This window comes from Hyperolius riggenbachi, chromosome 1 (assembly GCF_040937935.1).
Source record: "Hyperolius riggenbachi isolate aHypRig1 chromosome 1, aHypRig1.pri, whole genome shotgun sequence".
Taxonomy (NCBI): Eukaryota; Metazoa; Chordata; class Amphibia; order Anura; family Hyperoliidae; genus Hyperolius; species Hyperolius riggenbachi.
Genome location: NC_090646.1, coordinates 492,102,758 through 492,127,658, shown reverse-complemented (window position 1 = coordinate 492,127,658; position 24,901 = coordinate 492,102,758). Strand labels below are relative to the sequence as shown.

At 45.6% G+C, this 24,901-nt stretch overlaps 1 protein-coding gene across 3 annotated transcripts in view; it reads right to left on the bottom strand.

Annotated features, from left to right (window-relative positions):
- Positions 1-616: 616 nt before the first annotated feature.
- UBE2L3 (ubiquitin conjugating enzyme E2 L3) overlaps positions 617-24,901 on the bottom strand; it is a 78,164-nt gene continuing 53,879 nt past the window's right edge. For all 3 annotated transcript variants that reach the window (XM_068243038.1, XM_068243030.1, XM_068243025.1), the window contains exons 2-4: positions 10,351-10,446; positions 4,043-4,229; positions 617-1,563 (exon numbers count right to left, since the gene is read on the bottom strand). In XM_068243038.1, coding sequence (XP_068099139.1) covers positions 1,409-1,563; positions 4,043-4,229; positions 10,351-10,419 — 411 coding nt within the window. In that variant the 5' untranslated portion in view covers positions 10,420-10,446 and the 3' untranslated portion in view covers positions 617-1,408. The remainder of the gene's footprint in view (positions 1,564-4,042; positions 4,230-10,350; positions 10,447-24,901) is intronic.

The window sequence follows — 24,901 nt, the reverse complement described above, 5'->3', positions numbered from 1 at the left end:
AACTGGCTTTATGCTTCTTCCAACTGATAGCTATGCTTATGATGACAGCTTCAGATGCTGCACAATAGAAGTTACTGGTTTTTTAAGTTCCTTCCACTGTGATATACAACTGGCACCATAAAGGCTCAGCTATGTGTAATATTTCATCTGTTCTGATGTCCCATAATAGCCCTGCGGGGTCCTTCCAGTGGACCAAGTCCCACAGGTTCGTGGATAACCATATGCAAGTCCAGGCTCTGCGGGGATTTAGTAGCACATCAGAACAGGTGAATGTCAGACACAGTCAGGAGCCCACAGTGCCCACATCTCTAGCCTCAGTTCAGAGCTGCTTTCAGCTACTACTAAAACTAATATTAGAACAGCATACATTCAAGACTAAGAGTGAAAAAGTAAACAAACAACCAAATTACTGCATGAAACAAAAATGATCATTTGGATTTAGTAAATTTGCAGTCATATTTACTGTAGAATTTTTCAGCCCAATTATCTGTACTTTAGAATGAGGATGCCTAAAGCCCAGTAAGATATCCTATTGTGCAGAGTTGTGGAAGCAGCTACAGAGCATTTGGAGACCTTGATCGTTCCTCAAAAAGAGTCACAACAGGGCAGCAGCAGCTTGGTTTACCCCTTTAATAAACATTATTTTAACATCCGGCAGAAATACAGAACGGGCTCATTTCCAACAGTTTGATTTTTTTTTTATCCGTTTTAAATGTAACTTTATTTCATGTTACAAACTGAAGGAGAACTTACCAAGTCCCACAAAGCACAGTGCAACATTGAAAGGAAAACTAAGAGCCGAATGTTCAACGATCCCCTCCCTTGTGATGGGCCTGCATGGACCAATATCGTGTATCCCCTTTAATGTCAGAGGGAAGTCTGACACTGAAAAGGCTACTAATGGGAGGGGGAGTGATAATAGACTAAAACCTAACAGATATAGGGCCATTAGCAGAGTGTGTCCAACACAAACTGGTGAATTAAAAAAAAAATAATCTGTATGTATTACTACACTTAAACCCCAAGGGAGAGAAAAAAAATAAAAAAAAATTCTTTTGCGTGCCATTTTTTTTTTGACTACAGTGAACAAGAAAGATGAAATATTTTCTGCAGTTAAAGACGACAAGAAGTGATTTTTTTTTTACACAGAGAGCAGAACTGCACTCCCATTTTCACACTGTTTTTTTTTTTAATCCTCCTCTAACAGTTTTAAGTGGAGTTTAGCGTAAATCGCGGGTTGATGCTGCGCCTCTGTTCCATGTTACCGCGGAGTCCTGCCTCATGTGTATTGTCAGGGGAGGGTGAAGGAGGGGATTCTGAACTCACTGACTCCAAATCTTCAGTTGCGCTTTTTGAATTTGTGTTTATTCTTGTGTGTGTAGCTTCCATTGGCGCCAGGCCTCAGTGTCTAGTCCACAGGTCGCTTCTCTCCATATTTCTTTGTAAACTCTTCAGCATTCTTACAGAATTTTTTACGGTCCTTTGAGTATTCTTCAGCTAGGTCTGCACGCAGGGGGTGCTCTGGTTGTGGATCGTTGACCAGGGCAATGAGAGACTGAATGACTAGGTGACAGATAAAGACACAGTTAGGAAACAGCTCACAACAAGCACAGCTTGCATCAGTTTACTATACAAGTATTCAAAGTTTTCAGCTCTCAACAGCTCTCTAGAAATTTGATTTAAAGAGACTATTACAGTGAAAAATTATCATTCCTCTGTCGTTCTTTTCTTCTGATCACCTCTAGGGTCTGTTTCCTGTTACTCAGTCCCCTAGTCCTTGCATGCACCAACTTCCAGCGCTTAGCCCCAACCCCTTTTAGAGAAATGGTGTGGAGGTTCCGTGGCACTCTCTTGGACAGAGGAAGCACCGTGGCACGCAACTGAAAGGGGGTGGGACTAAGGGCCGGAAACCATCAAATACTTGAATAGTGAGTAAGAGGAAACAGACCCTGAAGGTGATTATAACTATCTGAAAAGAAGAAGATCGGAATGTTAATTTTTCACTGTACAGTTTAACATTTACTCAGTGGTTTACATACGGAATTAGAGTACTGTACAGTGTTCACCATCATGTAAGGGACAGAGATCATTTGCATTATGTGTCCCCTCCCCATCATCCCAAATAAAGGAAGAGATCTAACAGCGAACAAAGAATAGAGCAAGCAAATACTGTTCTTCTGTGCTGTACCATAACACACTACTGTCACCAGATGTAGGAAGCTCAGGTTAAGTGGGGGCCAAAATCAATAAACAATAGACAGCAGAAAAAAACTCAAGCTACCCAAAACAAAAAGAAAAAAAAATAGCCTTTTAATAGGGTCTTTAGACTTTTAGCGTTCAGTAAGCACTGCTATTGCCTCATAGTAATTGAAAAGAAGCCTGTAATGAGAAGATTAGACATTGTCATTTTTACTTTTTCACATTTTTTTTTACTTTTTTTTTTTTTTTTTAAATTCGTATTATCCAGCTGTTATGTTAAAGTATACCTGTATTCATTGTGTTTTGTAGAAAGCTAATAGGGTACATGTATCAAAAATATTTAAAGGCACATTAAAGTGACCCGTCAAGTCCCAAATCTAATTAGAACTAGCCTGTGTTTTTGTCCCTCTCAATGTAAGGGTTAAAAAATTGAGGGCTCTAAACTGCAATTTTTAAAGAGGCTATGGATTCCACAAGAGCATGTTTTAAGATTAAGACTATAGATGTAACGCTTTATCTGATCAGATTATCTTCGCTCAGGTTTCCTGTAAAGTGCACCTGTAGGGACATATGTGCCCTATTCAGATACTTACCTTAGTAGGGGTAAATCCTCTGGATAATCCAGAAGCCTTCCTATTTCCTTCCACCTTGCCATTCTGAAGCACCGGGACCCCCTTTAGCCCAGACCCCCCCCCCCCCCCAACCACTTACTTCTTTGACAATGGCTTATGTAAGAGTGCAGGCAGCCACGCTCACATCCGTAAATGAGAACGCCTCGTGCCTGCGCAATAGCACAGAGCGGCTTGCGCTCAGCTTTTTGCCCCAAGCCCACAGGGCATCGTGCTACTTCACAGGCATCAGGCTAAGCAGTGCAGCTGTACAAGTTCATGGACGGAATTGTGGCCACAAACTTCCAGAGGGTTCCACTGTTGGGTTAGTGTCTTGAGGAGGCCTTCCAATACTCTGGAGGATCCATGTTAACATGGATTTTCCACTGTGGCAGCTCCACCAAGTCCAGGAGATAAAAGTGACTTTCTAAAGAGCCACATTCACCCCTCCCCCCTCATGTGACAGTGTACCTAGCACGCCCTCTCCCACTCTGTAGTGCACGTCCACCCTTTGTACAAAGATGGGGCTGAAGTGTCTACAGCAGTACTGTAATGTACAGTACTGTAATGGTAAAGGGCTCTGCCTCTGACACAGGCGACCCCGGTTTGAATTTTGGCCTTTTCTGTCCAGTAAGCCATCACCTATTCAGTTAGGAGTGTCTAGGATAGACTTCCTAACACTGCAACTGCCTACTTATCGCGCCCTAGTGGCTGCAGCTCAAGCATTTTGAGATTGCCAGGAGAAAAGCGCAATATAAATATTATTTGTCTCAGGGGCTTATTCTGATTGCAACAAGGTCAGTGAAAGCAGACACACTGGGAGTGCAAAGAGGTACATGAAGGTTCTTGGCCCCAGGAACAGGACAATAAACTACTCATATACACGCATATACAGCCTTACAAGCCATACACTATTTCAAGGGATAGAGTTGCCCTTAAATTTTGTCTTCAGCCTTGTCTGAATTATACTTCTGAAAAGACTTGAAGGCAGTGAAATTAGAACATTTGTTCTAGATGCTAGCCGTTTCATTCAGGAAATATCACAGATATAAAAGATCAGTCTGCAAGCAGGGAATTGGCTTTTTTTGGGAAATGGGAATAATGATGATAGCCTGCATATGTATTCCACATAGATTTTATTAAGTGCCTTTTTATTTGTGTTATGGTCCAAGTAAACTAATACTGTATTGGGAAAGCAGTACTAAAGATTGCATTGCACGGACATCCACTCTTACCCTGGTCAGTTTTGGTTGCTGGTTTCCAGTTTTCAGCGCTGATCACCGGCAGACATACCTGGCCCTTCTCATCAATATTTGGGTGGTAGATTTTGGTTTTAAACGTGATCTTGGGTGGTTTGAATGGGTACTCTGCTGGGAAATTTATTTCAATCCGAAATGCGCCTTTGTCATATGGAGGATTATCCTGGATAAAAAATAAAAAATAAAAGTTACCAAATAAAATGTTTTACAAAGCTAATTTACCCCATGAGCAGGTGGTGTGTCAAATCCTACTTCCTTTTTCGAAATGGTACATGCTCGGCTGTTCTGATCATCCGCTGCACAGTGTGCAGATCAGGCGATTTAACTCAAGCTTAACTTCACGGCTTGTTGCAGGAGTGCGACTCAGATACAAGTTGAAATGAGGAAGTAAGCTTGCCAGACAGGCAATTACCATTCTTTACAGGGGGATAAAGGTGGAATCCACCAAATACCTTTTACTAAAAGTTCCCTTCAAAAGGGAATGTATAGTAATTTTAGCATAACTACTTAAAGGGAAGGTCCAAGCAAAATAAAAAAATGAGTTTCACTTACCTGGGGCTTCTACCAGCCCCATGCAGCCATCCTGTGCCCTCGTAGTCACTCACTGCTGCTCCAGCCCCCCGCTAGCAGCTTGCCGACGGGACGCATTGCGTACATTTGTACGCATTCCCGCTAGTGCAGGAACACTAACACATACATTTTTACGCGTTACTGTTTCAATGCGTAAATTTTTACGCAATGAACCAGTAACGCGTAAAAATGTATGTGTTAGTGTTCCTGCACTAGCGGGAATGCGTAAAAATGTACGCAATGCGTCCCGCCGACCTCCGAGGTCGGCAAGCTGCCAGCGGGGGACTGGAGCAGCAGTGAGTGACTACGAGGGCACAGGATGGCTGCATGAGGCTGGTAGAAGCCCCAGGTAAGTGAAACTCATTTTTTTATTTTGCTTGGACATTCCCTTTAAAGAGACTCTGAAGGGAGATTGAAAATCGCTTTTAAGCTTATATTCCACATGGGCATGTTTGCCCCAGCTAAAACGCCGCTATCCTGTGGCTGAACGAGGGGTCTTTACCCACCAAATCCCCCCTGCAAAATCCATGACCAACTTGGTCGTGGATTTTGCTGCTCCTGGAGGCAGAGCTATGAGCCGTAGCTCTGCCTCCATGCCCCGTCTATCAGCGGCGGATCTCCACCTCTCCCCGCCCCTCTGTCATACAGTAATCGCTGTGCTCAGTCCACAAAAATGAAATAAACCAATCAAAATGCGTTACTTGTGTTGCTTCAATAAAGCAGTCCCCGTATTTTTAAAGTCAGATATACACATCTGATTGTGACTGTATATATGATGTGTACACAGGAATCTCTTATATATACTAAATAACGTCTATGCTGTAAGAATAAAGCCACTAATAGAGATGGTCAATGAGATGGAAATAATTCTGCATTGATGCTGGTTTATGCAATTTGATGCACTCTCTTTGCTCATGAGATCAAATAATTTGATATGTTGTTAAAATTTGGTTTGGTGACTACAAATTAAAGGGTACCTGAGACGGATGAAAAGAAAAGTGTTATACATACCTGGGGCTTCCTCCAGCCCCCCTTCAGGCTAATCAGTCCCTCACTGTCCTCCTCCACCACCTGGGTCTTCTGCTATGAGTCCCAGTAATTCAGCCAGTCAGAGCAGTCTGGCTACGTGCCGCTTCCACAGCCAGGAGCATTCTGCACCTGCGCAATAGTGCTCCGCAGGTGTAGTACGCTCCCGGTGGCAGAGTGTGTGCATGCGCACTACACCAGACTGGCTCAAGTACCTGGACTCACAGCAGAAGATCCAGGTGGCGGAGGAGGACAGCAAGGGACTGATTAGCCTGAAGGGGGCTGGAGGAAGCCCCAGGTATGTATAAAACTTTAATTTCACCTGTCTCAGGTTTACTTTGTTACACAGTAGTACTGTACTCTACATATGCACTCCCCACAGAGCTGCAGGGAATCCACTGAGAAGGTTGCGCACATTGAACACAGAGGTGTTGTCTGTCATCCATAAACCTTGTTCAGATTGTGCATGAAGAATGTGTAATAGAGGAAGAATCTCCTCATTCCCCTGCAGAGTACCTGCACATCATTCTTACATGTACCCACAGTTACATTGCCTAGGGCCTGACAGATGTTCTTTGTTCCGGTTTCTACCTTTTACAAGTACTCTTACCAAGGACTAGTTTTAGTCTAAAGGGAATAAATATAGTAGTCTACATATCCTTCTCACTTCAGTTGTCCCGTTCCTACCCTCAGGTCTGGAACCCACTGCAAGACGCAATCGCTAATCGCAAGTGCTAGCATTTTGTATGAGCAGTTTGTAAGCGGTTTAATGAGCGTTTTAGGGGGCGATTTTAAAAAGTATCAATTTGCCAGCGGTTGTGTAGCGATTAGCGTTTTAAAGTCTGATTGATCCTTACAATTAATTTTAATTTTGTTACAGTGTGCAGTAACTTGAAAACGCTAGCAAAATCGCTCCATGCAGGTTTTGATGAGCGATTACGTCAGCGATGATATACTTAACATTGAAGCGTTAACGCTCCCAAGATGCTAAATGTCCTGCATTTGTGATTTTTTTTAATCGCAATCGCTCCAGTGGTAGTTTCCCCATCCATTTACATTAGCTGAGCGTTTTTACAAAACGCTAGCGGTTTCAAATGCTCCCTAAACGCCCTTGTGGGTTCCAGCCCTCAAGGTTTGGTGGGTGTAGGAGATACGAGTGTGAAGATATCAGCAGCATAATCTGATTGATCCAGTGCTGCTGTGGTGCGTTTGCCACGTGCTATTTTTCAAGTTTGTTCTGCGATTTTTTGGATGCTGCAGAATACATTGTAATAAGCGGAAAAAAGCTGTGTAATTTAAAAATCCTTAGACCGCTGACGTGCATTTCCTGAGCAGGGCCATCGACTTCAATTGAAAATGCGATTTCACGCAAAACGCACATGATCCCAGCAAGTGTGTTCCTTGCCTAAGTGATCTGGTTAATCTTAGTTATCTATAAAGGAAAAAAAACAACTAACCTTTTCAACTTAAGGTGGCCATACACTGGTCGATTTGCCATCAGATCGACCAACAGATAGATCCCTCTCTGATCGAACCCGATCAGAGAGGGATCGTATGGCTGCCTTTACTGCAAACAGATTGTGAATCGATTTCAGCATGCTCCCTGGGCCCCCGCATACATTACCTGATCCGGTTGGCGCGAGTCCCCCGGTCTCCGCTGTTTTCTTCTCCGCTCTGGGCTCCAGCTTCACTGTACTTCCTGTCCGGGGAAGTTTAAACAGTAGAGGGCGCTCTACTGTTTAAACTTACTGCCGGGACAGGAAGAAGTGAAGCCTGCCGGACTCCGTGCCCAGCGTGGAGAAGAAGCAGTGGGGACTTGCGCCGGTAATGTACTGCCGCTAGCGTCGGTCGTCAGGCATTTGAACGCCGCTATCGACGCACTCCCGACACGTCGGCATTCAAGCAAAATCTTCCACACGGACAGGAACGATCGATTTCGGATGGAAATCGATCGTTCGGTCAGCGTTTGTGCAACGATTTCACAGCCGATTCGATCACAGTGATCGAACCGGCTGTATATCGGCGGGAAAATCGGTAAGTGTATGGGCCCCTTAACCTTCTGCCGCCTGCGTCACGCCAATGGGCGTGGCGGCAGCCCCAGGACCGCCTAACGCCGATTGGCGTAAAGTCCTGGGGCTGTAATTTGCATGAGATCGCGCGCATCTCATGCTCGGAGGGCGGAGCTCCGCCCCGCCTTCAGTCTCCGAGCGGCTACTGCCGCTCGGGAGACTGTTAGACGGCGATCACGCCGTCTATTTACTAGGTGCAGCGCTGCGATGAGCAGCAGCGCTGCACTGGGATTCAGCTGTCCCCATGGGGGACAAGAGAGCGATCGGCTCTCATAGGCAGAAGCCTATGACAGCCGATCGCCATAATTGGCTGGCTGTGGGGAGGGAGGGAGGGAAGAAATTTAAAGAAACTTTTTTTTTTCAAAAAAACAAAACAAACAAACAATAATATTTATTTAAAAAAAATAAACATAGGGGGAGCGATCAGACCACACCAACAGAGAGCTCTGTTGGTGGGGAGAAGGGGGGGGGGGGGGGGGGGGGGAAATCACTTGTGTGCATACAAAAAAAATCTGTGTGTGCCAACAGTAAGCATGATCCCTACCATGCTGCATGAGGCGTATTTTCTACACCACACTGACTGGGTAAGATTATTTTTTTCCTTTCTTTTGCTTATCTCTATTTCTTTTCCTCATAACACACTTTTCTTTTGTAAAAGTGCAGCATTTAAGACAAATAAAAGTTCTATATCTTAACCACTTGCCGACCGCACGCTTATACCGTGCGTCGGCAAAGTGGCAGCTGCAGGACCAGCAGGCTGATTAATCAGAAAGCAGCCGCTCGCGCGAGCGGCTGCTTCCTGTCAATTCACGGCGGGGGGCTCCGTGAATAGCCTGCGGGCCGCCGATGGCGGCTCGCAGGCTAAATGTAAACACAAGCGGAAATAATCCGCTTTGTTTACATTGTACGGCGCTGCTGCGCAGCAGCGCCGTAAGGCAGATCGGCGATCCCCGGCCAATCAGCGGCCGGGGATCGCCGCCATGTGACAGGGGACGTCCTGTCACAGGCTGCACAGGACGGATAGCGTCCTGTGCAGCCCCGATCACCGGCGGGACAGGTAGGATAGGGGGGAAGCGGAATTTCGCCGCGGAGGGGGGCTTTGAGGTGCCCCCCCGCCAGCTACACGCAGGCAGGAGAGATCGGACCCCCCCAGCACATCATCAAAAAGGGGGGTGATCTGATCTCTCTGCCTGGTGTTTGATCTGTGCTGGGGGCTGTAGAGCCCACCCAGCACAGATCACAGAATTCAATGCTGGTCCTTAGGGGGGGGGGGTAAAGGGTGGGTCCTCAAGTGGTTAACAGAAACATGAAATATTTAGTTAACATTTTAGTTGTTTTAGAGCTCTAGATAACTTTTCTAAGAGTGGTCAGCGGTGTGATCCACAGGGATGCCATCCTGGTGGACTTCACAGCCACCATCATCTCTGCACTAGGGATGGTCAGTGAGATGCAAATTGTTCTAAGTTCAAATAGGATTTGCAAATTCTGTACACAAATGTTTGCAACTTCAAAATGGACCAATCAAATCCTGCCAAGGTGGAATTGAATTGTTCCATTTTCAAGTTGCACAAATTTGCATTGCAATTTTTGCATTATCTTGTATGAAAATGCAACTTGCATCTCACAGATCATCCCTACACAAGACAAGCAGAGCATAGAGACCTTACCACTCAGTGTGTTATAGATCCAAATAATAATATACAGCACTAATCACATAATCCAACATGCCTTTTTTATTCTCCCTTTCCTCCTTTATCTTCCTCCTCACTCTCCTCCTCTTTCCTCTATTACTTCACTTCATAGTATAGGCCAAACCAAGACTACAATGCTACTGTGCCACATGGACCATGGCATTTTTGTAATCCAATGCAGAACATTATATATAAATAGATAATAACAGGAAGGTAAACCACATGCTTTTATCTTGAATAACATGCCAACGTCTGGCTCAGAACATTTTATTAGTGTTCCTGCTATGTTATTCACACACCCTATAACTTTGGAAAATGCTGTATCTACGTTGTTGTCTTGTTACTATACTGAAAACTCAAAATTATCTCTGCAATAATCTTTCGTGACCACTTGGTCTGATAATCCACCCATGAACACTGTACATTCTGTTCTATGAAGCAGGGAGGGGAAAGATGAGCAGGACCCAGCTTACAGCAGGAATTGCAAATGGCAGACTGCAGAAAGCAGAGGCCACCAGCATCCAGGAAGCTCTCTACATGTTACATTTCATGCAAGCTGTTCACGCACCGTCACTGTGGGAAAAGACACTCGTGTATGTACATAGCTTTATGTCTCTATCAAGAAGAACATTTTTTTCCTTGTAAAAAAAAAAAAAAGTACCATTGCACACTTCATCCGCAGAAGCCACGGGTAAGCCTCTAAGCCCAAATGAGATGTCAAGGCCAACCTCCTGTAAAATAGATATGGAGGAGGCCATTTTTATTGCCTATTACAAAATGGCAGATGTCTGGCTGCTAAGCGGATTCTGTGGCTTCAGTAACTGAGTTTCACGCTAGCTGGAAGAAATCAGACTGGTGTGAAAACAACTGATCTGCATATTCATATGAGCCCTGTGTGTAGTTAATTCAAACATAGAATGATACTTACTGGAACAATGAGACCCTGCCAGGTCAGTAGGTTGGCTTCATCAACCAGTATATTACGGAAGTTTTTCATCCCAGATTTGCGGATCTCTTCAAGCTCCTGAAAAACAAGAAGAAAAAAAAACATGGATTTTTAACTATATGCAAAAAATTGCCTTTGGGTATATTATAGCTAGCTATATATTATAGCTAGTTCTGCCGCACAAAGCATTGAGCAAGTTATTTCTATGACTAGACAAAAACAGGTAAGCTGGCTGGCCATGACATAGCTGTAACAGCCACTAACAGCATAAGCCTCTAACTCCTTTGCATCACATACAGCAGATGACATCTGTGCCCACCAAAGAGGCAGTAGTAGTAGTACGAACTAGTCATAAGCCAAGATATGGATACTGAAGGAGGAGAACAAAGCAATTGGGGGACAATTGGGTGTCGTTTGTCACTAAAGATCCAGTATGTCTAATCTTTAGGGGGCTCCAGTACATACAGCCATCCCTATGAACAAGTCAGTCTTCCTGCCAGCAAAGTGAGTACTGGGTGTATCAGCTTTCTAATTAGTGCAGTAAGGATTTCATGCTTGGGGAAACGCATTAGAGCTTCCTGATTAAAGCGGATCTGAGATGAAAACTAACTATAGCAAGCAACTTGTCTATAGATTTTATCTAAAGTTTAGATGGTTTACACAGTAAATTTAGCTGCAAACAGCTTCAGCAGTATATGATTATTTCTTTCTCTGATCAAATGAGAGCTGCCATATTCTGCTTGTCATCATTTAACAGGCAAGCTGCTCTGTATCTCTACCCCTCAGCCTGTGAAAACTCCACTCCCCTCCTCTCTCCACACTCTTGCCTCTGAAATCTCAGCAGCTCCCAGCTGGTAACTCCTCCTCCTCCCCAGACTGAGCTCCCATGAGCACTTGCTACATGGGACTCAGAATGCCTAGACGCTGAAAGAGCTGTGGGAACGGTTTGTTTAGTTTATAGGGAATTAGAGCATTAAAAAAAAAAAAAGTATTCAGCTTGAGGAATTCCCTATAAAATATATGTAAGGGGAACAATTATGAAATGTGTAAAAGTTTATCTCAGAACCACTTTTATAGAGATTCCATGTTTAACGCAAGGTTTTTATAATAATCACATGTACAAGAGGTTTGTGACTAGCATAAGATTCATAGGTTAGTGTCACAGGAGCCCTTGTGACTGACCGCACTTAGCCTTCTAAACGGTGCCAGCGCACAGATCGTGCGAACTCTGGTCGCAGTCAATGCGCAGGAACCGTTAAGAATTAGCCGCAGACAACTCAGAAGGGAGCCTGTGAGACACGGGTAATTACAACGTCACCTACTGGTTCAGAGTAAACTGCCACCACCGCGGTTACTATGGGACCGTGGGGCCCACTAACTGACTGACTAATCCTGCGAATAAAACGGTTAAACACACGATATTCTGTCTAGCCAACAACAAACAAACAGTAGCGTATCTTCAGAGACCCGGGATCATTTCTGTGTGTGCTGATAAGCAGGGTAGCGAAACAGTGAATGACTTGGGGAAAGTCGTTTATTCACGCAATATAAATAATTAATATATACAGACAATTATGAAAATCAACAATTATTGAAACAGTAATAGCCAGTATGAAAAATAAAAGAAGGGAGAAAAATACTTAGTTCCTGGAAAGATGTCCTGTTTGTGGGAAAAATCAGAGTTCTGGTTTCCAATCAAGTTCAAGCAAAACGGTTTCAAGTTCTTAGAGTTCTTTGTTCAGGTGGGTCAGCAAAATGGCCACCAGCCCTATGTCCTCTGGCTGGCAGCAGATTGTCATGAAGATGGTAAAGGGAGGAAGATCTTCTCAGGCAGCTCATTCACTTTTAATGGAGATGAGCTCAGAGGCGGGCTTCCAGAGTCGGCCCCTAGGCCGGACTATGGTAATCACATCTGGGCAGGGGCTTTAGCAAACTCATAATCCTGACAGGTTCCCTAGGCCGACCTGCGCGGCCGGCACACAGATAATAATTACATATTCTCGATCCCCAGAACCTACCGATTAATATGATATCAAACTTGGGCATGTTTGCATGCCCGGTTACAAAACGGTGGAATTCCCAGCGTTCTGGTTAGGCTAGGGGCCCAAATTTAATATCAAAACACTCACAAGCTCCGGACCAGCAGAATGATATAACTTTCACATTTCTCCGATGTATGGTACTTCTAAAACATGCATAAAGATCATAACTCTATGTTTCCCTATCCTGGCTGAATGGTTCCGCTAAGTCTGCCCCCTGCTGGGATTAGCTTCCTTGGCTCTGAAAAGACTCCTGGTTTGTTAATTAACATCTCCATGAGATCAGCTAAGTGTCACCTGGTTCCCAGAGCCAAAAGGGAAATTGTGCCTTCCACAGGGAATATGTCCCAGCTAATTAACAGCTTCCCCCCAGGCTGTCACTGTAGCTTAGGAACAGCTGGGGAATCTGTCTTAGCTGAGGGATACTTCTTATCAAATCTTGGTTCTATTGATCTGAAGCGCAATCGATGCAGGAATCGAGTGCGATCGTTCTTTACTTCACGGGCGGTGCCAGGACGCGCCTGCGTCCCCGCAACCGTCCGTGACAGTTAGTCTTTCTGTAACCAGTTTCCCACACATGCCAACATGGTCAGGTCTCAGTCACGATATTCAATCTTTGTTGTAGAGTAATCCTGCTTATGTTTGTTTTTTATAAAATGACACCGTTTTACTTATGCATATCATGCATTCTGTTTTGTATCAGTTTTTTGTCTTTCTTTCATATGATTTCTTCAGACAGGACTATTGGTTTCCACCATGGTTATTGGCTTAGCCAAAAGGCAGACTAGTGAGGCATTCCCAGTTCCTGATTGATGAGGACAAAGGCTATGTAAAGGGTTGGTGTCAATTGTAATATCTTGTGCTATTAAGTCTTGTCTATTTGACTCTTATGCTGGATACACACCATGCGTTTCCGCGTCGAATGCGTCCGTCGATACGCGCCAATTCGATTATTTCCGAGCATTTCCGAGCGCATTTCGATGATTTTTAGGTCGATTGCCATGTAAAGTATGGCAAATCGACCTAACGATCCATCGAAACGTGAATCGGACATGTCGGAAATAATCGAATCGATGCGTATCGACGGACGCATCGAACGCGGAAACGCATGGTGTGTATCCAGCATTATGTACAGTATATGGCTGGATAGTGTACTGGTTAAGGGCTCTGTAAGGATTTCTTGGGCGAGACTCCCTTAAAGAGACACTGAAGCGAGACTAAATCTCGCTTCAGGTCTTCTATATCAGTGTTTCTCAACATTTTATTGGTATGTACCCCTTTTAACCTCCCTAGCGGTATGGACAGAAATGTCAGTTCAAAAAAAACATGCTGTGAACAGTGTAAACATGCATACACATCAATACTCTCCTGCACTGTATACTAGACCCTTGCTTGACACATTTTGGCAAGTTACAGAAAAAAAAAAGTTTTAAAAATAAATTTTATCACTGTTTGCACAGAAATCCTGGGGGAATTGAACGCTGGGGAGGTTAAAACCCTGTACTCACCAAGTACCCCCTAGCATGGTAAACATTATCACATGTACCCCTTGACAAATATATATTTAATCGTAGTACATTATAATTGGTTCTAAACCATTTCCAAGCATTTACTATTGCTTTTAATTAGCTAAAATACTAATTTGGTGCTGTTTAAATAAGATGTATCATTTTCTAAAACTCTAAATTTGTTATTTTTGGTTAAGTATATCAAGCCTGAGTACCCCCTAGAACCCTCAGAAGTACCCCTTGGGGTACGCGTACCACACGTTGAGAACCTATGTTCTATATAGCAGGGGCACGTGTGCCCCTGCTAAAACGCCGCTATCCCGCGGCTTAACGGGGGTCCCTTCACCCCCAACCCACCCCCCCGCAAAAGTTGGTCGTAAAATGGTCGTAGGGAAAACTCTTCCTGGAGGCAGGGCTAACGGCTGCAGCCCTGCCTCCCAGCGCGTCTATAAGACGCGCATCGCCGCCTCTCCCCCGCCCCTCTCAGTGAAGGAAGACTGAGAGGGGCGCGGGAGAGGCGGAGATACGCGTCTGACAGACGCGCATGGGGCAGGGCTGCGGCTGTTAGCCCTGCCCCAACCAGGAAGCGCTCCCCCGCTGCACGGAGGGGGTTTGGGGGGACAGGGACCCCCGTTAAGCCGCGCTATAGCGGCGTTTTAGCAGGGGCACGCATGCCCCTGCTAGCTATGAGGTCTGAAGCGAGATCTATTCTCGCTTCAGACTCTCTTTAAGGTGTGTACACTACAAATGTCGGATTTTTCCAAATGACCGGTCGTTTGGACGTGAAATCGGGCGTGTGTACAAACGGTCAAATCCAGTCTTATCAGCAGAACGGCCGCTTGTACACGCCCGATTTGACGTCCATATGACCGGTCATTTGGAAAACTCCGACGTGTGTACACACCTTAAAGTGAACCTAAAGGCAACAAAAAAAAATGAGAATAACTTTTTTGTTGCCTTTAGGTTCACTTTTTAACACTGCTACTGCATGAGTGCGTTCTAGTGGCTGCCTCGCAAGTGCTTTGAGTCTGACAAGAAAAACGCTACACAAATATAGGATTATATTGCTTTAAATTTCAATAATAAATATTGAGATAAAAAAAGGAAATAAATATGTCAGCCTCCATATTCCTCTCAGTACAAGTGTGGTTTAAAAATTGGCCTCTCTCCATTCAAGTTCTATGGTGGCCATCTCACTTATTTTACTGTACCATGTATTCTTCACCTAGCCTGGATAGTAGTGACAAAATGCTAACACCACGTGACTCAGCATGACTAGCAGCTGTTGCAGTACATACATATTTATGTGCCTCTGCATTCAGGAGAACTGAAAGTGGACCTCAACACTTGCACAGGACAGAAGGAAAACAGAGATATGTATCCTGTATGTATTTAGAGAGTTTAGCATAATCCCCCCCCCCCCCGTGACTAATCACAAGTTATAATTTGATCCCTTAGCAGTGTCAGCTGACTGCACTGGCAGAGAGTGAATTGGTAAACACAGAATGTTAACAATATGTCTGCTTCCAAGAAAGCAGGAAGTAGTCAAACTGCAGATTTATTGCAGGATTTGTATCAGCTGTAACAAAACCTTTTTTGTTTAAAGGTTATTATGCTGTTGCATATAGAGTTCAGGTCTGCTTTAACCATGATCATTGCATATCCCAAATTACAACCAGGGCTGTGGAGTCGGTACAAAAATCTTCCGACTCCAACTCAGACTCCTCGGTTTATGAAATCACGACTCCGACTCCAACTCCGGGTACCCAAAATGACTCCGACTCAGACTCCTACTCCACAGCCCTGACTACAACACAGTGAGGGCTCTTTTACAAGGACAGCTGACAGCAGCGCACTTTCACTTGTCAGTCGCTCCCGTTTCTGTGCAGGCTGATTGCAGTCAGCTGAAAGTGTCCAGCACTTGCAGCAACCACCGCATCTGCATCCAAGCTGGCGGCAGCCGGTCCTGGACGCTAAATTTAACTTATTTTAACGGGGTTGTAACCACACCCCGCGTTTCTACCGCTGACATGCATGTAGTATGAATGCTCCCATTCAAATGCATTGTTTTGCAACCAAAGGGTGTTGGATCCTGACTATCGGCGGCTAAATGGTGCATTTAACGCACAGTTTGTCTGAAAGAGCACTTAGTAAAATCACCGATACTGAAAGTAGACTTATCGCCTATGCAGAATAGACTGACTGGACTGTAAGACAGCAATATATGCTTCAATTTTCCTGGCATATTCAACCTGATTGAATCTGCTCTAAATCTATAATGTGAGTCGCATCAATCGTTTTGCAGCACTATAAGGGCGTTTGAACGCAGGTTTTTTTCACAGTATCTAGTGAATACCAATGAGGAATCTCGTGCATTGTGCAGAAAAGTAGTGCAAGTTGTGTCTAATTTTAAACGCTACATAGAATGGCAGATGGCTCCTGAAAATGCAGCATCTCCAAAGGAAAGCATTGCTTGCGGTTTCCCATGCGATTTTACACTGCAACAAAATAGTCACGATTTCAACAAGTCTGACCACTGCCTCAGGCTCCTTTCACACTATGTCCTTTGCATGGACACAGGCAATATAATTGCAACAAATGCAATTATATTCCAATGGGGTCTTTCACACTGGTATTTTTGCAGTTTGGCTAGTCTCAACAGAACAACGCACTGCCTGCAGTGTGTAATCACACTTTCTGCTCGCTGTGCAAACAAACTATGGACTGTATCCTGCACTATACTGCAGCCTACAGCTGTAATCACTTTACATCACGGTTGTGATCCTATATTTCAGGATATGCAACGTATGTAGTGTGAAAGGAGCCATAAAGTCTCAGTGACAAGGTGAAATACATTAAATAAATGCAATCACTATGGAAGTGCTGCAACAGAACTTAAAGTGACCTGAGACGAGCGTTCTTAAAGATTTTTACTTACCCGGGGCTTCCTCCTGCTCCATAAGCACGGATGCGTCCCTCACCGTCCTCCCGCAGTCCTCTGTTAACCCGTGATCAGCTCCTGTATTCTGTTCAGTCGGGCCCAGTCTGACTCAGTGATGTCAGCCGGGGGTCTTCTGCGCTTGCAATTAAAGAATTAAAGTCCGTGCATGCGCAGAAGGCCCCCTGCTGACGTCACTGAGCCAAATACCAGAGCTGATCGCCGGTTAACAGAGGCACTCAGAATGCTCGTCTCTGGGTTACTTTTAAGTTAGCCAGGGCTGTGGTGTAGGTACAAAAATCATCAGTTCGACTCCACAGTTTATGAAACTACTGACTCCAGGTACCCAAAATTGCTCCGATTCCTCGACTCCAACTCCTTAGTCTAATACTTACCAGGGCTGTGAAGTAGGAGCATCCCCTGCCCTGGCCCCCGATCCAAGTGGAAAACTTCCCTCCCCCAGTATAGATATCGAGAGAGGTCCCCAAAGTATATGTAGCCAGGCAGAGCCCTCCCCCCCCCCTCCCCCCCAGTTTAGGTAGCCAGACAGTGCCCCCAAGTTATGGGTAGTAAGGCAGTGGGGGCACCCCACCCCAGTTATAGGTAGCAAGAGAGTGCTCCCCCTCCTCTCTCAGGTAGTTAGTGTGCCATGCCCCTTCCACCGTTAAGCATAGGTCGCCAGAGGGCCGCGCCCCAATCCCCTATGCAGAGTGCGCAGCTGAGCCCATATTTCACCCACCACCTTGGGATCTGGCCATATGCTGCAAGTCTTCCTACTGTCCTCTGGGGAGGCGCTCTATCTCTATGCTAAGATCGCCCTCTTATGTGCCAGACTGCGATGTCGGCACAGTTTTTTATGAGGCCCTGGGCAGACACAGAGAAGTTGGGCTGCTGCGGTTGGATTTCAGGGAGGGGGTTAAAAGCATAATAAATTTGTCAGAGGAGAGAAAGCAGTGGGACAGCGCATGGGTATCGGTCAGCACCCGCCACTGCTTACATGCACTGGCTGTCAGACCCCAAACTCTACATTTAACTATTCACAAAAATACAAATTGAGTGGAACGGTGGCTGGAAGAAGAGCTTATGGCTGTGATCTTTATAGGATCATGTGTCTAAGAGCCTGCATGTCATTGGTAGGCAGTAACACTGTGTCTGTAAGATGTCACACTGCCAGGCAGTTCTCTCCCAAGAGTTTATTTTTGCATTTTTTTTAAAAAAGCTTGGGTTCTATTTATAGAGAAACTGAGAAGTTGCCAAATCTCACAAGTTCAAATATTATGGGGCATTGGGAAGCCTCCCCGTGGCGCTCCTGGATAGTGCTAATGTAGCATGAAGTAATTCCCACAGGGCAACCGCTTTGCGGTATTGGTTTTTGACCCTGCATGATTTGGCATGCAAAAGCAAATGCATATTTGCATGAGCATTGCCTCATGAATAGCCAATAAGGCCAAATCTGCTAAGCCAGATATGTCAGGTGTTCACTTGGTGTTTAACCTGCTGGGCGGTCTGGACGAGCTCAGCTCGTCCAGTACCGCCGGAGCCTGCCGCTCAGGCCCTGCTGGGCCGATTTGGCTCAAATAAAAAGCAGCACACGCAGCCGGCACTTTGCCAGCCGCGTGTGCTGCCTGATCGCTGCCGCTCTGCGGCGATCCGCCGCGAGCAGCGGCGAAAGAGGGTCCCCCCAGCCGCCTGAGCCCAGCGTAGCCGGAACAAAAAGTTCCGGCCAGCGCTAAGGTCTGGATCGGAGGCGGCTGACATCAGGACGTCGGCTGACGTCGATGACGTCACTCCGCTCGTCGCTATGGCGACGATGTAAGCAAAACAAGGAAGGCTGCTCATTGCGGCCTTCCTTGTTTATTCTGGGCGCCGGAGGCGATCGGAAGAACGCCTCCAGAGCGCCCTCTAGTGGGCTTTCATGCAGCCAACTTTCAGTTGGCTGCATGAAATAGTTTTTTTTTTATTAAAAAAAAACCCTCCCGCAGCCTCCCTGGCGATCTTAATAGAACGCCAGGCAGGTTAAAGCCAATGGGTACCGCTATAAAAATAAAAAAGTCAGATACTCACCTAAGGAGAGGGAAGGCTCGGTCCTAATGAGCCTTCCCTCTCCCAGTGCCCTCGGTGCTGCGCTGGCTCCCCCGTTCACGTCCGCCGCCGCAGGGACTTCGGAGGTCTTCGGGAGCACTCGGGCTTCCGAAGACGGGCCGCTCCATACTACGTACGCACGAGTGCGTCAGAGGGCGCTCGCGCATGCGTACTATGGAGCGGCCCCGTCCTCGGAAGCCCGAGTGCTCTCGAAGGCTTCCGAAACATCCCTTCGGCTGCGGAAGTGGCAGTATTTGACCGAACTGGTCGAATACTGCCACGGGGGATCCTGCGCGGGACCGGGCACCGGGAGAGGAGAGGGAAGGCTCATTAGGACCGAGCCTTCCCTCTCCTTAGGTGAGTATCTGATTTTTTTTTTTTAAACGGTAAACATTCACTTTAATGCACACATTAAATTCTCTGTGGAATCAAAAATTATGAAGCAGTGCTTGCAACTACTACTTAGTATCTAAGAATATATACAAGGTAACATGATGAGATAGACATGTTTATGCACAGTGCCAAGCATACCAATAACTATGCTGTGTTCCTTTTTTTCCCTGAAAAACATGAAGTTTCTGTCCGTGTCGGACTATAGCGTAACCGGGTCGGACTATGAATGCATCATTGAGCAGAAACCATGAAACAGTAAAAACTTAATAAATAGATCTTAATATAAAATTAACTGTGGGATTTCTAAAGAGTTATTTTTAGGAGGATAGATACAATTGTATCTCATCAGTTTATTTTCTCCTTGTGTTTCCTTTAGTGAAAGTTTTACCATGTCCCCCTACTAATCCCTCTCTACATAAACATTAACACTTAGGGAACATTGCATATGACCACTGGATTAACATCCCATACAAGTTTTAAAGGCTGCCTCAAAACATTGGCCTCAATTCACTAAGCTTATCTCCTGTCTTTAAAGAGGAGCTGTTAGGTATAGGGTCTCAGAGAAAATAAACACATATATCAGTAGCTAAAGATTGGCTGTACTTACATTACATATGCATTTCACTGTCCACGTTTGGATTTCACAGAATTTGTATATAGTATATGCAGAGAATGATGCTCCTGACAGCTCATGGCAGGTTCCATGTTTGTGAAGCCAAATGTGTCGTCATGTCCTGCCTGCTTCTGATCACAGAACAGCTCATACTGAATAACACTAGTTTGCAGTGAATATTAATGAGCCATGTGGCTAGGAACAATAGCGGACTCCTGCAGTGTACGCTGCCCCGAGATTTATCTGTGCTGTGGCTGGACTGAGTTTTAGAAGCTGCTGAAACTTGATCCCGTCTTCTCCTTAGCAGCCGAGGGGAGGGCCCCAGAATGCTTTGCAGTATGTTATGCGGCTTGCGTCCTGCTTAGGTCTAAGCATTGCTGATAAGCATACATCAAAGGTAAGAGAGATCTTTATCTTCAGTAATGTCTTTTTGGCTTCCTTCTAAACTGTTTAACACAGGAGACTAGAGGTTTAAATTAGCTTCTGCAGCCTGACAGTTACTCTTTAATAACTCTTTTAGAGTTGTTACTATGGTGATAAGGCATGTAGTATTCAGGAAACATTTTACCTCAGGCAAACCTAAAGTTAACTCTTCTGTCTTTAATGCTGGATACACACCATGCGTTTCCGCGTCGAATGCGTCCGTCAATACGCGTCGATTCGATTATTTCTGAGCATTTCTGAACGCATTTCGATGATTTTTAGGTCGATTGCCATGTAAAGTATAGCAAATCGACCTAACAATCCATCGAAGCTTGAATCGGACATGTCGGAAATAATCGAATCGATGCGTATCGACGGACGCATCGACCGCGGAAACACATGGGGCTTGATTCACAAAGCGGTGCTAACTGTTAGCACGCCTGTGAAAACCCCCTTAGCACGTCTAAACAAGCTTTTCGCGCATAAAACTTTACGCGCGCAAAACTTTATGCGCGTAAAACTTTACGCACGTACTGCACAGAGCGCAGGGCGCTCCGCGCGAAGTGCCCATTAAAGCTTATGGGACTTAGCGCGCGTAAAACTTTGCGCGCGCAAATTTAGCGCGCGATCTGATTGAGAAATCCGGTGCTAAACTACTTAGCACCCTGGTTAGCGTGTCTAAAGACTTTAGACGTGCTAAGTAGGTTAGCGCTTTGTGAATCAAGCCCATGGTGTGTATCCAGCATACGTTAACTCTTTAATCCTTAAAATAACTCCAGAGTTAACTGCGTGTGAAAATAACTACAGAGGAGGTAAATTAACTACAGAGGAGGTAAACTACAGAGGAGGTAACGTAAGGAATGAAGAGAAAAGATAACTCTCTCACAATGGCCTCAATTCACTAAGATCATGCTGGAGATGATAAGGCAAGAGAAAATTTACCTCCACACGTGAGAGAGTTATCTTACCTCTTCATTCCTTAAGTTACCTCTCCTGTAGTTAATTTACCTCCTCTGTAGTTAATTTACCTCCTCTGTAGTTATTTTCACACGCAGTTAATTAACAGCCTGTCTTTAACTCTGGAGTTATTTTAAGGATTGGAGAGTTAATTTAAAGACAGAAGAGTTAACTTTAGGCTTGCCTGAGGTAAAATGTTTCCTGAATACTACATGCCTTATCACCATGGTAACAACTCTAGAAGAGTTATTAAAGACAGGAGATAAGTTTAGTGAATTGAGGCCTATGTGGAGGTAAGTTTTCTCTTGCCTTATCTCCAGCATGATCTTAGTGAATTGAGGCCATTGTATTTTTTTCAGAAGTGTAAAGTCTTCTCCAAATATAAAAATATATAAATTGTATACATGTGTACTGTGAACTCACAACATGATTCAATACAATAATACAATAACATTTGTAAAGCGCTTTTCTCCCATAGGACTCAAAGCGCATAGTTGTGTCTCAGATTAATACAGGGTTGCAGGCTGGGTTGTGTTACAGAGGAGATAGTCAGATGTTCATGAATGCCAGACTAAAGAGGTAGGTTTTCAGTTTAGACTTAAATGCTTCCAGGGATGGAACTGTCCTGATTGGGTGTGGCAGGGAGTTCCAAAGTGTAGGGGCAGCATGACAAAAGGCTCTGTCTCCAAAGGTTTTGAGGTGGACTCTGGGGGTGACCATGGTGTTGCGTCCTTTTGATCTAAGATTGTGGGCGGGGTGATGCAGTTGCAACAAGTCCTTCAGGTATCCAGGGCCCAGATTGTGCAAGGATTTGAATGTCAGTAAGCCAATCTTAAACAGAATTCTCCATTTTATCGGTAGCCAGTGGAGTGAGCTCAGGGTTGGTGTTATGTGGCAATGGCGGGGTTGGCTCGTTAACAGCCTTGCGGCGGCATTCTGTACTAATTGCAGGCGGCGTAAGTCTTTCTTATGCAGGCCTGTGTAGAGGGCGTTGCAGTAGTCTAACCTTGATGTGACGAAGGCATGAACCAGGGTTGGAAGATCCTCTGAAGGAATTAGGTGTTTAATCTTTGCAATATTCCTTAGATGAAAGAAGGAATGTTTCACAACAGCTGAGATTTGATTCCTGAAGCTTAATTTCCTATCAATCAGTACTCCCAGGCTGTGCAAACAGTCTGAGTTTTTCAGGTCTGAGCTCCCTATCCTTAGCGGTGTTGGTTGAGACTGGGGCTGCTTTGCTGTAGAGCCCTGGCCCTCGATAACAAGTACCTCAGTTTTGTCAGCATTAAGTTTTAGCCAATTCATATTCATCCACTCCTGAAGCTCAGCCAAGCATGAGTTTATTTGTGGAGTAGGGTCTGTGATGCCAGGTTTGAAAGACAAATATAGCTGGGTGTCATCAGCATAGCAATGATATGTCAGGCCATGTTTTTGTATGATTTCTCCAAGTGGCAGCATGTATATGGTGAAAAGTAAAGGGGATAATATTACGCCCTGAGGTACACCGTATTTTAGTGGTACAGGGTTGGAGAGGAAGGGCCCTAAGGCTACCCTTTGTGTTCTGTCAGCCAGGAAGGAGTTGAACCACTGGAGAACAATGCCATCTATGCCACAGTACTCTTGTAGCCTGTTGAGCAAGAGTCCATGATCGACTGTGTCAAAAGCCGAGAGGTCGAGCAAAATCAGGATGGAACATTGACCCTTGTCTCTTGCAATGAGCAAATCATTGCAAATTTGGGTGAGGGCTGTTTCACAGCTGTGATATTTCCTGAAGCCAGATTGAAGAGGGTCAAGAATGTTGTTTCTGGAGAGCCTGGCTTCAAGTTGGAGGTAGAAAGCCTTTTCAATAACTTTTCCCAGAAAGGGGAGGTTAGAGACAGGTCTGTAGCTGTTTAGAGCAGGGGTCACCAACCACCGGGCCGCGACCTACTGCCGGTCCGTTGGCAGTCTCCTACCGGGCCGCGGCGTGTCTGGCCTCTCGCCCCTCCCCCCGCGGCCACCGCTCCTGTTACCTTATGAGCGGCGGCCGCTTCCTTCCTTATAGTCCCCCAGGCGCCGCTCTCCTCTTATCGGCAGCATCTTACAGCAGCGCGTATTGCGACTGCTGTAAGGAAGGGAAGGAAGCGCATCAGCGGCTTCCTGTACCGGGGATATGCATCGCCGTTACCATGGGAACCGCTGACGCGCTTCCTTCCCTCCTTACAGCAGTCGCAATACGCGCTGCTGTAAGATGCTGCCGATAAGAGGAGAGCGACGCCTGAGGCACTATAAGGAAGGAAGCGGCCGCCGCTCATAAGGTAACAGGCGCGCGGCCGTTTGGGGAGAGGGGGCACTACCTACACACCCACCCATACTAGGGCGCTACACTGGGCACTCACCTAGCTATACTGGGGCGCCATACTGGGGAACTATACTAGCCATACTGGGGCGCTATACTGGGGCAAAATACTAGCTATACTGGGGCATTATACTGGCTGCACTGGGCACTATACTAGCTATACTGGGGCACTATACTGGCTGTACTGGGCACTGTACTAGCTATACTTAGCGACTATACTGGCTGTACTGGGCACTGCACTAGCTATACTGGGGCACTATACTGGCTACACGGGGCACTATACTGGCTATACTGGAGCACTATACTGGCTATACTGGAGCACTATACTGGCTACACGGGGCACTATACTGGGGCACTATACTGGCTATACTGGGGCAACTATACTAGCCATACTGGGGCAACTAAACTCCCTATCTCCCTATACTGGGGCAACAACCCCCCCCCCCCCCCCCCCCCCAACCCACTGCATATGACACTGTCCACTAGGTCGTGCATCGCCGACGACCCATCCCCCCCCGGTCCCCAGAGAAAAATTTGGTCAGAAAGCGGTCCCCGAGCCGGAAAAGGTTGGTGACCCCTGGTTTAGAGCATCTGGGTCTAAGGATGGTTTCTTGAGTAGTGGCCTGACGGTTGCTTCTTTCAGAGTAGAGGGAAACCACCCTTCTTGTAAGGAACAGTTGACTATTTTGTGGAATGCTGGTGTAAAAAGTTCAGGGCATTTCAACATGAACTTAGTGGGGCCAGGGTCCAGATCGCAGGTAGTCTGGCGAAGGTTTGAGAGGATGTCCAAGATGTCTTTTCCAGTGATTACTTTAAAATCAGACCATGGTGGTAGGCTATTTTTGCACCTGTTATATGGCTCTGCATGGGTTTCTTGGGCTGTGAATTGAATGGCAGATCGTATGGAGGAGACTTTGAGAAGTGGGCAAATTTCTCGCACAGTTCCTGTGAAGGTCTGATGCTGGATTTCCTGCAAGATGGATTGCAGAGACTGTCAACCGTGCGGAATAGTTGGGCAGGTCTGTTGGCTGCATTTGCAATTTCGTGAGACTGTAATAAGGACTTTTTGCTAATCGCCGTTTGATATTTTTTGAGGTGAGCAGTTAGGGAAAGTTTGTCATCAGGGGACTAGTGTTTGTGCCACCTTCGTTCCAGTCTGCGTCCCTGTTTCTTTAGTTCCTTTATAGAGTTGTCAAACCAGCGAGCGTGATGTAATGGTGCGGAACGTTTTATCTTTAATGG